This window comes from Desmodus rotundus, chromosome 6 (genome assembly GCF_022682495.2).
Source record: "Desmodus rotundus isolate HL8 chromosome 6, HLdesRot8A.1, whole genome shotgun sequence".
NCBI classification, from domain to species: domain Eukaryota; kingdom Metazoa; phylum Chordata; class Mammalia; order Chiroptera; family Phyllostomidae; genus Desmodus; species Desmodus rotundus.
Window position 1 is genome coordinate 23,647,559 of NC_071392.1, and position 13,174 is coordinate 23,660,732.

General features: G+C 38.9%; 1 protein-coding gene across 1 annotated transcript in view; it reads left to right on the plus strand.

Moving 5' to 3' along the window:
• The first annotated feature begins 6,308 nt into the window (after positions 1–6,308).
• THSD7A (thrombospondin type 1 domain containing 7A) overlaps positions 6,309–13,174 on the plus strand; it is a 351,382-nt gene continuing 344,516 nt past the window's right edge. The window contains exon 1 of the mRNA XM_053926733.1: positions 6,309–6,955. Coding sequence (XP_053782708.1) covers positions 6,769–6,955 — 187 coding nt within the window. The 5' untranslated portion in view covers positions 6,309–6,768. The remainder of the gene's footprint in view (positions 6,956–13,174) is intronic.

The following is a 13,174-nucleotide window of genomic DNA, read 5'->3' on the forward strand; positions in this document are numbered from 1 at the left end:
TCTCTACAGAACCACTGATTTTCAGGAAGCTGTACCTAATTTGGCAAATAGAATGTATGGGGAAATTATGGTGTCCTACCACTTTCAGACTCATTACTAACTACATGGAGAAGTTGTTAAACCTCTGTGTTAATTTTTTCTTGTATTACATAATAGTATCTTCCCCACTTATTTTATTGAAAGGTTTAAATAACATGTAACATGGGAAAGTAATGGACATCATTTAATTATTAAAGTTTTATTTTACAGCTGATTAGAAAATATATAAGAAAAAGAAAAATATAAAATAAAGTAATTGACTCCCAATTATACATGAAGGGTTGAACATAAGAGTTCTCCCTGCTTCATCTTTAAGCTCTATTAAGACACCAACAGCAGAATTTAAATTATGTAAATACATAAGGCCAAATAGAATAGGAGAGGAAGATATAGCAGGTCCTCTAATAACATTTCATTCAACGTCGTTTCATTATAATGTTGAAGGGGTACTGTAGGAATTTCGCTTTTGTTTATGTCAATCAGCCTGTATGGAAACTGGTTTTGTTACATGGCGTTTAGCTTAAAGTTGCAGATCCTATCGAGGACGTTCAGGACTTACTGTAGTACAAAATAAGAGGTGTCAAAAATTTAGAAAAAATTAAAATAGGAGAAAACTTTAAAAATAACTCAGCATAATGGAGTAAGCTGAGATCCTGTCTGCATCAAAGTATAAAGCAAGCACAGCTAATCGGGAAGGGTCAGCAATCAGAGGTATCTCCTACTCTGGGGGTAGGGTGAAGAAGGACCTTGGTGCGGTATGGCCAGTGAGAGTCACTCCTCTTGTAGTTCACGTAGGTGGTGCCTGAGGGATTCGGAGGTGAAGTCTGATGGCCTGTTACAAAAACCTGCCCAAGTACAAAAGGGTAATGCAATACAGGACACCACTATTCACCTCTCTTACCAAACATACATGTTTTGTGTTTTTTCCTCTCCTCTTCTATTAGGCCTTGTATAGTTATACATTTGAAATTTTGCTGTTGATGTTTTAGTCTGGTTTGGGGATGAAGCCAAGAGACCTCATGTTCAACCCACTGTACTAGCCACCTGGAGTAATTATTTGCAGCCTGCCTACCTTGTGAATTGTATTTCTTATTTGATCAGAGTTGAACCCTAAGAGAAGTATATAATCACCAACTTAATCACTGCTAGCTCTCTGGAGAATAGACTTTAATTTTATATTTCAGTAATTATCAACCCACTATTGTCTACCTGTGTGCCAAAAAATTTGACCAGAAAACATGTAGAGATTTATGACATCCAGGTGAGCAGACAAAGAAAAACTGTAAGCCTTTGGGGTGACAGAGTTGCCTGAATGTAGGAATCTATAGCAGAGATACAGCTATGTGTTTATTAAAACCATTCCATTCTCTTCATCTTGGGAATATAGGGAGGGAAATTTTCCAGCTGTCCTTACAGTTTGGTTGTGGCTATATGATATCATGCTGCGCAATGGTCTGTAGAGAGAAATAACGTAAACATCTCACAGAACTCTAGAACTCTCCTGCCTTCTCCTTTCCTTTGAAAACAACCCTGTAGGCCACACGTTGAGATACTGAGTCAAAAGATAGAAATAGCCTAGGTCCCTGGAGAATATAGCACAGTTTAATCAGTAAACATGGATCAATAGAAATCATCTAATCTGATGAACAGAGTGGAGAAAAAAATGAAATGAGCAATGCCTCGAAGACCTGTGAGGCAACATCAGGCGTGGTAACATGTACATAAAGGAAGTACCAGAGGAAAGGAGGGAAAGGGAGGAGAAAAAAATAATGCTAGAAGAAACCGTTCTCAAAATATTCCCAACTTTGATGAGAAATATTCGTCTAAACATCCAAGCGCCCCATCTAACCCTGAGTAGAATTAGAGTTCTACATCAAAGAGATTAAGAAAATGTTATAAGGCACAAAGAAAGACAAAGACTCAAGAACAAGGGAACTACAGTAAGATGAACAGCAAACTTTTCATCAGGAATAATGGTTCGCAGGAAACATCAGAATGTCACATTGAAAGAGTTAAAGAAAACAAAACTGTAAACCAAGAAATCTTGGTCCTTCAAAACCATCCTTCAAAAACGGAGATGAAATAAAGACATTGCCAGATAAAATCTGAGAGGGTTAACTGCTGACAGCCCTGCCTCACAAGGAGTATCAATGGAAGTCTATTCATCCAAAAGAAAACGAAACCAGACAAGGACCCCAACCCACATACAGAAATGAAGGTGTCAGGAACGGTAAACATGTGAATGAGTCTATAAATACATTTTTATTTTCTCCTAACCTCTCTATTTAAGGTTTACAGAAAGCAGTATTTATAAAACTGTTCTGTTGGGTTTATAACATGTATTGGTCACATAGGGGAGGAGAGGGAAAGGAGACATATTGGAAAAAAGATTCTATACTTTATGGGAATTAAGTAATAATGTTCTGAAGTAGGTTGGGAAAGACCAAGATAGACAGTGTAGTCCTGAGAGTAATTAACTCAAAAAATATTTTTAAAAATTCAGAGGGTTTAAAATGGTTTGCAGAAAAACATAAAACAAGGCATTAAGGGGAAAGAGAAGAACAAAAAGAGATATGAGATGTACATAAATGTTCATAGCAGAGTTATTTATGATAGCCAAAAATAGTAGCAACCTTAATATCTATCAACTTATTACAGGATAAAGAAAATGTAGGATACCCATATAACAAAATCAAGGAAGAACTGATTCATGATATACTGTGATTGAACCTCGAAAACTTGCGGTGAGTGAAAGAAGCCATTCACCAAAGGTCATACATTTTATGACTTCATTTACATAAAATGTTCAAAATAGGTCAGTCCACAGAGCCAGAAAGTGAGTGCGCAGTTACCAGAGGCTGGGGAAGGAGGAGAATGGGAACAACTGGGTTTGGGATTTCTTTTAGGCTTAATGAAACTTTCTACCATTTAGAACCGGCTCTCCCTTCACTACTACAAATACCTACAAACCAGCCAACTAATTAGCTGACTAACCAACAAACAAAACAAAGAAAAGCTGTTACAAAGAAAAAGATGTTAGAAGGAATATAAAAGGTAAACGTTAGAGTCAGGCTTAGGAGACAAAGTAAAATCTATGGCTACTTATTACAAACATAAAAAGTGATGTGTTTTATCTTTTAATAATTTGGTGGGTGTGGCAAGAAGGGGGGAATAAAAAGAAGCCTAAAATAAATTTTGTCCACCCCAAATCTTGGTCAAGTATGACACCTAGAGGCCACACAAACAGAATTCCTTAAAAAAAACCAACAAAACATAAGGCAAGATGCATTTATGTAGAGAAAATATTTAAAATTTTTATTTTAAAATGGACATTCTTACACCCTATCCTATGTAACACTCTATCAATGAATAACTATCTATTTCTTCATTTATTTATTGTTTTTATTCATAAAACTGATGATGTTAAAAGTTGTTCCCCTTTCTGTCAAGTAATTGAACTTTTGATGATTTATTTTAAATGTTGGCACTAATCACTGAAAGTCATTGCCCATATGACTTGTGGGTTATGAATATGTTTATATGCTATGTTCTAATAAAAGAGAAAACACATGCATGGATATGCATACACCTTTCCCCCCTCCACTCTACAGAGTTTTGAAACGATAGACAAATAAAGACAGATGGAAGGACACCACATAAGAGGTGACAGGTTCAGAATTGTCTCATTTCTAAACATTAACAAATATGCTTTGCATTTTTCATCTGTTGGTTTGGAAAACTTTTACAGCCCTGGCTCATTAATACTTGAACAGTTCTTTATGAAAAATGATGGAGGGTTTTCTTCATGGCAGCCTGTACAGGTGGTCAATTTAGTCTGCATCCTCAAGACTTCTCATGACTGAATTTTGACATCATGTCATTAAACATTTGTATGTCATTTATATCATACTCCAGAAAACAAAGAATGTTATATCTTGCCATCTTTTGCTGCCTATCAGTGTTATTGATAGGATTTACCCAGCTGGACACTACGGTTTTCACAAAGGAGCATGTTTTATTTATATATATAATATATATGACTTCTGTCTCCTCAGGGAGCCATACGTTTTTGTCCTCAAGTGCAGTAATGACATTGTTATAGAACAGATACGTAGCAGTGGTGGAGACAGATGTTTATATGACTTTGTTTCTATAACCTTGGCCAGACATGTCTTTACTGGTGACTGATGGTGCATGATGTGTTTGTGTGTGACCCTAAGCCTGGTATACATTGTAATTAAAAGAAGGAAATCCATTGTTGGCTATTTTCAAACACTACCATAGAATATTCACTCTAGTTGTTTATTTTAAGTGGCAGCAAATTTTGACTTAGAAGTGGCCCTTGGCTCAGTGCTTGAGGTTGTGGCTATAATGTTTAAACTTTCTCCCAGTTGAGCACTTATTATAAAACCATGGATAAATATAAAGATTAGAATCTTAAGTTTTCTTTTGACATTAACTTGTTAAGTATAGCTTCTGATGACTTTTCAAAGGGTTAACTAATTACCCTGTACATTCAATTGTACTAACTTGACTCCTTACATTCTCTGTCTTCTGTTGTTATTAATGAGTTTTTACTTGGTGAATTGATTTGGGACTTCCCAAGAATGCTTAGAAGGGAGTAATATTAACAGTGCTTTCTGTTTAAAATCCTCCCTGTGTCAGAGTTAGAGGATTTCGAGGTTTAGGGCTGTTTTGGTAGCTGAGAAACACAGACACACAGGATAGGAAAGCACTGCCACTGGGGAGTGTTACTGTGGTTTTCCCTCAGAGGTCACAACCAAGCAGGCCCTCTTCGCTTCTCTGGTGTAACTGCTCCTTGTTTAGTGTAACTCCTTCAGGGAGCCATACATTAGTTAAGATCAGGCTCTCCTTTGTATCCCTTATCAACCTATAATCTTTTGATTGTTGCCTGTTTTTCACCAGTGAAGAAATGGTAATCCACACTAGCTTATCTCTCCTAATCACAGACTCACAGAGCTAGGGCTCCCTGAGCTTTTAATTCCCTCTTAAAGGCCTAACAGAGTGGAAAGTAAACAAAGAAGGAATTTGCAACCTTCAACATTGCTAATTTCCTCTGATGTCAGAATACTTAAACAGGCAGGATCAGGGAATTATTTGATCAAACCTGCTCTTAATCTAATGCATGCAGAAGGGCTGTGTCTGGAATGATGTGCAAAACGACAGGCGTCCCAGGAGAGCTTTAAGGAAGGTTTCCTCTTTCAGAAACAGTAGCTTCCTCATTTTAAACTCTTGGTTGGCTCTGCTGATGAAGTAAATTCATAAAAGTAGTTTTCCTGCTTTTTAAATTTTATTTTCATTTGGCCAAATATTGCTGACCGGATGTGAAGAGTTTTCTTTGGCTTAGCTTTCTGTTTGCAGAGTTTTAAATTGGCTGAATGCCTTGATATTACTTTAGCTTTACTAGAAAATGAATTAATAAAAGGTCATAATTGGGGGAAATAAAGAAAGAGAAAGGGCAGCAAGCATGATCTGACATCACACACATTGCTCCAATTACTACTGGTTTTAGGAACAAAAGACCCAAAACCATGAGGTTATTTAGATTACCTTTTTCTACACGAAGAGTTCAGAGAAATTATGGCCAGAGATTTTTAAGTAAATAATTTACTAATTTGGAGATATCGAAACAATGAAAACTCAGTTTTCCCTTTAATTTTACTCATAAGTTTGTGGCTATTTAAAGGCAGCCTACTTTTGGTGGAGAGAAGTAAAGGGAGAGCAATTTTATTTATCCACATCTGAGATACAATTTCTTATTAGTTTTTGTAAAATTTTATCCACAAAACTAGATAGCATTGGGAATATTTATTATTGTACATATTAATTCTGTTTTAAAAGCAACTAAAACACAATGTACTTCGATTCATGGAGTAGATCAGTATTACTCATATTTTTACTGAGAATAGATTAAGTTGAAACATTTTTAAAAAGTGGTTAGGTGCATTTCGGCAGTAAGTGAACACCTTTGTTGTCTTACTGTGTTTTCGCACCTGATTATAAGTACTGCTCCCCACACAAAGTGACTCAGAAGACCACACTGAAGATCGATGATCAACAGCGATACTTTGTGTACACGTCCACTGAGAACAACGTGCCACTAGAACTAGCCTTTGACTCCTTGGGTGACGAGGAATTTCAATGCCTGTTATTTGTCATGCTGAAGCCTGTCGGGTGATGATTCTTTTTATTGGTGTACCCTTCCAAACATTTCATCACACCATGTGCACGGGAGTTCCTTGGGCGGGTGTATTGCCTGTGGGTGCCCCCCGTCTCTTTCGCTCGTTTCCTTTCTCGCCCTCGCGCTCCCCCGTCCCGCCCCCTCTCCCTCGTTTGGGCTCACGCCCCCTCCTCTCTCTCCAGCTGGCGGCCAGGGCTGCGCGGCTCCCCAGACCTGGAGGACCTGCTCAGTCAGCTGGGGCCCCCTGCGGACGCACGGCTGCTTCCCTCGCCACTAGGACTTGCGACTGTGCGCGGAATGGCAGCCGCAGCAGCATCCCCGCCAGCGGAGGTGGCGGCTGCAGCCACGGCCACCGCGGACGCTATTGTTCCCCAGTGTTAAAAGAGCTTTCACTCCTTTTCCTCCTAAACGAACAATAGCAGGGAGAGCTTTGCTTTCTGTGCTCCTAGGGAAGACGTTGCGAGCGCGAAGAAAAATTCCCTGCCGACCGTGTTCCGGATCTGGACCCTGGAGCAGCTGCGAGCGGCATGGGGCTGCCGGGGAGGCGCTCGGCGTCGCGGAGCCCAGGAGCTGCGGGCCCGCGCCGGGGCGTCCTGCAACTGCTCCCGCTGCTGCAGCTGCTCCCGCCGCTGCTGCTGCTGCTGTGCCCGGGAGCCTGCGGGGCTGCAGCTCCGGGCGAGGCCGAGGCACCCACCCTCTATTTGTGGAAGACTGGTAAGTGGGACGGAGTTCCCTGGCATCCCACCTTCACAGCTGGGCACGTTACCAAACTGCCGGGCTTCGGGGGGGACCCCTGTGCTTCTCAGGGGCTCGGGTGTGCTGGGATCCTAAGGTAAAAGTATGATTCTTAGGAAGCAAATTAGGTCGCGTCCGATGCTGTTTGGAAAGACAAGCATAACAACTACGAGGCATTAGTGAGTCACTGGAATGAGCTCTCTGGCGCAGCTCTGTAGTTAATAAGGACAACCAACGCTGCACTTTCGAGATGAAGTGCCGTGTTTATAACCTCCGGGTTCTCATTCTCCTACGAGTTTCTTAAATGTATTTCCAGCAAAGAGCCAGCAAGCAGTTTCGCTCCGGTCTTTATTCTGTCTCGAGGCGAACTATTTGTTCGGTGCCGTGATACAGATGGGGATGGAACTGAATGTGTTAAGTGTAGCTTTGTGATATGTGGGACACGTGGAGACAAGCCAAACAAGAGCAGTTTGACAGTTAAAGGCAAACGGGGCCGCAGTGAGCTCACTGCGACCAGGTGAAACTCAGTTCTAAGCGAGTGAATCGCGGGGTGTTTTCAGTGCATGATTGTCAGCATGTTTAGGTTTAAACTTTTTCTGCCTGGAGAATTCTTTTGCTTTGTTTTGAACCAGCCAACAAAAGCAGCAACTAATTGCTGCGCGGCACCTCCCGGCAAAATGCTGACTGCTGGTCCTGGCGGAGCCGTGACAGGCAGGAAAACAATACCAAGTGAGGAATTACCACTCCCTCTCCGGCGACTCCTTTCTCCTCTAAAGGACACTGAGAATTCTTTCGCAGACTCGAAACTTGGGATGTCTATCGGAGTGAAGTGGGAAACATTATTCCTGTTGCATAGAGCGAAGGGTAAATTAAGTTTCTTGGCAATGCCTAGACATTAAAAGAAGCATGCAGGAGAAAGGAGGGAGAGTATGTATTCATTATGGGTTTGCAAACAAGTTATAGGAGAATGAGTCTGCTAACTTCAGCTGTCTGTAGTTCTCTGCTACACAGACAGATCAGTCTACTCTGCAATTATACTGATATCCTGAATTTTTAAAGAAGTTGCATCTATCCAACAACTTAGTGAGATTGAACAGAAATTGACTTAAAGCTAACATACATGATTCTCCTCACAACGTTGCACAAAATATACACCCACTGGTGTTTAGAAAAAAACATTTGGATTAATGTTAACTATTGTTAACACCTGCAGTTTCAAGATGATGGTTGGATGTAGATACAACCAAATTAATTTCAATTTAAAACAAAGAGTTGATCTTCTCTAATTTAGCTAAAGCCATGGGTTTACTTTTAAAAAGCTCAGTCAAACTATAATTTACCATTAAATGGTATTATTTGGATGCTTGGTGGAAGCTTCTCAGGTAAGTGTGGGACAAAACAGTGCTTGCCAGGTTGAATTTGGTGCTGTTAAAGTAACAAGAGCCAAGCAGTTACTCAGATAGAAAAAGAGTCCAGGCAACATTTAGTGCGCAGGAACGGAGGTGCCAATATATGTCAACATAAATGTCGTGGTGGGAACACAAGCCGATAAACAGTTTGAAATAGCGGGAAGCTGTCGTGAGCAAAGATACGGAGACCTTGGCTGCAGCACCAGTTCCAGCTCTTGCTAGCTAAGGGGATGCTGGCAGTTCACTTAACTCTGACGCCTAGTTTTTTCAGCTGCATGGAAATGTGGTGGTACCTTCTCTGACTATTCATAGTATTATGACAATCAAATGAGAGAGTTATGAGAAGTAATCTGTAAACTCTAAAGTTGTGTGCTTGTCCACATATAACCAAGCTAGTATGAGAGGGATGATAATGACATCTTTTTTTATGGTGAATCCCTGGTTTGGTGGGAAAAAATGGTGAATTAAACTGGAGAGCAAAATAATGATCTCTTTATTATTTTTGAGCGGGAAAGGCAGTTTTACCATATCTATAAAGGAATTGAGAGTACTTATGGAAGGAACTAGGGAATATTTAAAGGGGAGGGAAACATTGTAAATGGAAATATAGAGATGACAGAATCATGAGTGTTTCTCATTTGATGACAACAAAGACTCATGAGGGAACTGGGAGGGAAAATGAGGTGAGAAAGTCCAGGATATCTATTCCATTAGGAGAGACTTGGTCTTAATACAGCAGGTTATGTGGAGTCACATTATGGGTGAGATCATTGAAGTGAGTGAGTGAAAGGTACAGTGGATGAGAAGCTGGGATAGAATTCTAACACTGTGTTTATCACCAACAAGCTGTAGAACCTTGGCAAAGTCCTTTGACTTTGGTTCTTGGCTTCCTATTTTGTAATAATCATTAATTAGGAAAGATGATATCCAAGGGCATGGATATCATCTTGAAAGGATGTCAGCCTGAAAGTGCATCAAATGTGTGTACACATATGCATATACATGTACTATAAACACACATATATGCATAGTATATTAACATGTATATAATAAATGCATATAGTATGTATGAACATAATACATAAAGTTTGTGATATAATATACCATATAATGTACATTATATGAAATTTTAATGTGTAATGTATATTACATTAAAGTTTTGTCCTGGCTGGTATAGCTCAGCGGATTGAGCATGGGCTGCAAACCAAAGGGTCGCCAGTTGGATTCCCAGTCAGGGCACATGCCTGTGTTTCAGTCCAGGTCCCCAGTATGGGGCATGTGGGAGGCAATCACACATTGATGTTTCTCTCCTTCTCTCCTTCTCTTCCCCTCTCTCTAAAAATGAGTAAATAAAATCTTTAAAAAAGTTATTAAATCAACTCACAACTAGAAATTATTGAGGACTTCACTGTGTGACTTATATGAAGTCATGTAGTAGGAGAAGCTGCCTAGGACATTGTCATCTCTGCCCTCAAGAAACTTGCAGTTGAATAATACTATACGTAACAACAATTACAACATGGCACATATCATGCCCATAAATGAAATGCTGTGAGAGCAGGGAGGGTGTGTAGCTGATAAAAGGGGTTCTGCAGAGTTTTAAACAGGAGCTAATGTTGATCTGGATGTTGAAGGGGAGCTAGATTTTTTTACTCAGGGAGGAGTAGAAGTCCATTCCAGCAGAAGAAAGAGAGAAAACAAAAATGACAGACATGAAAACATTCCTAGATCTTGGAAGTACTGTAGCTCAAGTCCAGGATGTTTGGTCAAAACGAATGTATTTAATGCCAATGAGGTGAGTTGGGGCCAGATTGTAAGAAAACCTTCAAGCCATGGTAAAGATGTTAGAGCTTAAACTATAAGCAGGTGGAAACCATTGGAATCTTTGAGCAAAGTATTGACTTATTCTTTGCTGGGAATGGCGAGAGGGAAATTAAGAGGCTAACAGGTCAGTAAGGAGAGGGACTGAGAGGCAAAGGGGAGCAAAACCAAGACCATAGAAGTGATAGTGAAAGGTGAGCAGCTGGGGGCTGGGGGCCACACTGTCGAAGTTTGGGCTGAGGTGTAGAGCACAGGGAACAAACTCTGTTCCCCGTCATGAGTGGCCATTGCATGCAAAGTGACTGAGCAAGTACAGCAAAGAATCTGAGTCACATTTTGCATTAAGTTTTGACATTCCTCCATGGAAACTACTCAGATGATTAAGGCCATCATTATGGACAACTGCTGATTGGCAGCTTCATCATGATAACATGACCATTCATTCATCACACTTCCTGAAGAGACAAAACGTCAAATCACCCAAGTGACTCAGTCCCCCTACAGCCCAGATTTGGCACCCTGAGACTTCTGGCTTTTCCCAAAACTAAAATCACCTTTGAAAGGGAAGAGATTTCAGACTGTCAATGAGATTCAGGAAAATATGAGGGGGCAGCCGATGGCAATTGGGAGAACTGTGTGAGGTCCCAAGGTGCCTACTTTGAAGGGGACTGAGGCATCAATGTCTTATGTAGACAGGGTTTCTTCTATTTTGTATCTTCTTCAATAAATGTCTCTATTTTTCATATTATATGGCTGGGTGCCTCCTGGAGAGACCTCATATGCATGCTATACACATGTATATGTTATACACATGTTTATACACACAAATGTTTCATATGTGTATGTGTAGTATATGTATATATATTTTTTACTTAATTGAATTGCCTTTCTTTTTCACCCAGACCTCCTAGCCTGCTCCTGTCTGACAGTTGTCAGTCTGTCCCATGTATCTATGCTTCTGTTTATATTTTGTTAAATTAATTTGTTTTAGATTCTACATATACATGAAATCATATGATATTTGTTTTTCTCTGACTGGCTTATTTCACTTAGTATAATACTCTCCAGGTCCATCCATGCTGTTGCAAAAGATAAGATTTCCTCTTTTTTTCCTGCTGAGTAGTATTCCATTATGGAAATGATGCACCACAGCTTTTTTATCTGCTCATCCATTGATGGTACTAGGGCTGTTTCCAGATATTGGCTATTGCAAATAATGCTGCTATGAACATAGGGGCGCATAAGTTCTTTTGAATTGGTGTTTTGGGTTTCTTTGGATATATTCCCAGTAGTGGAATCACTGGGTCAGAGGTAGTTCCATTTTTAATTTTTGAGGAAATTCCATTTTGCTTTCCACAGTGGCTACACCAGTCTGCATTTCCACCAACAGTGCATTAGGGTTCCCTTTTCTCTACATCCTCGCCAGCAATTGTTTGTTGATTTATCGATGGCAGCCATTCTAACAGGCATGAGGTGATATCCATGTGGTTTTAATTTGTATCTTTTTGATGATTAGTGATTTGAGCGTCTTTTGATATGTCTATTGGCCATTTGTATGTCCTCTTTGGAGAAGTGTCTATTCAGAAACTTTGCCAATTTTTTTAAAAATAGGATTGTTTGTTTTCTTGGTATTGAGTTATATAAGTTCTTTATGTATTTTAGAAATTAACCCCTTATCAGATGTATCATTGGCAAATATGTTCCATTGATCTGTATATGTTCCATTGTTCTTATGCCAGTACCATGCTGTTTTGATTGTGATGGCCTTGAAGTATAGTTTAATATCAGGTAGCATGCTACCTGCAACTTTGTTCTTCTTTCTCAAAATTGCTGAGGATATTCAAGGTCATTTGTGGCTCCATATAAATTTTTAGAATATTTGTTTTACATCTGTGATACTTGCCATTGGTATTTTAATTGGAATTGCATTGAATCTACAGATTACTTTGGGTAGTATGGGCATTTTAATGATGTTAATTCTTCCTATTCATGGTATATGCTTTCACTCATTTGTATCGTAATTTCTTTCTTTAGTATTCTATAATTTTCAAATATACGATTTTTGCATTCTTGTAAATTTATTTCTAGGTACCTTATTTTTTGTTGTTGCAATAATAAATGGGATTATTTTCTAAATTTCTCTTTCTGATAGTTCATTATTGGTATATAAAAATGCCATTGATTTCTGGATTTTAATTCATTCTGCTACTTTACCAAATTCATTTATAAGTTCTAATAGTTTTTTGTTGGAGTCTTTAGGGTTTTCTGTATACAGTGTCATGTCATCTGTGGATAATGAGTTTTACTTCCTCTGGTAAAGGACATTTTATATAGACTGGTAGAGATATAAACTTGATTGAATAAAGATAGTGGAAAAGGTATACTATCAATACAGTTCAATAACGAGGTGATATGTAAGTCTCTCTACTATAGTTTTTGTTTTTAACAGAGAAAACCCAGAATATAAGACATTAAAATATCAAAATATAAAAGTTAAATATTTCAACAGTTTTGCACAGCCACTTGAAAGGTTTCAAATACTCTCTATGTGAATAGTTGGAAAACATTTTATACACACAGAGGTAAAGTACTTATATCAAAAGATGAATGATTAGTGTTACCAATAAGTTACATTTTGCTTTTTAATATTCTAGAATATGGAATTATTTCAATAATAACTATGGCTAATTATATTCACCTAGCATTCCAAATTAAGGGTTTTAATGCACGGGCCAAACTGTGATTGACTTAACGTGAGTCAGGCAGAAAACAGTGAATACGTCCGACTTCTATCAGTTTTTGTCATAGTGATATTTTGAAAAAGACCTTGATGAAGTAATTGAATTGATTTCTATAATAATGAAATTACATTGAAATTCAGTAAGTAGTTGTGCACTAGCCATTGTTTGTAATTCAGGTTCTGAGGGTATTTAACAGAATGAGTTTCTCTCAAGGAAAGTACTTCTAA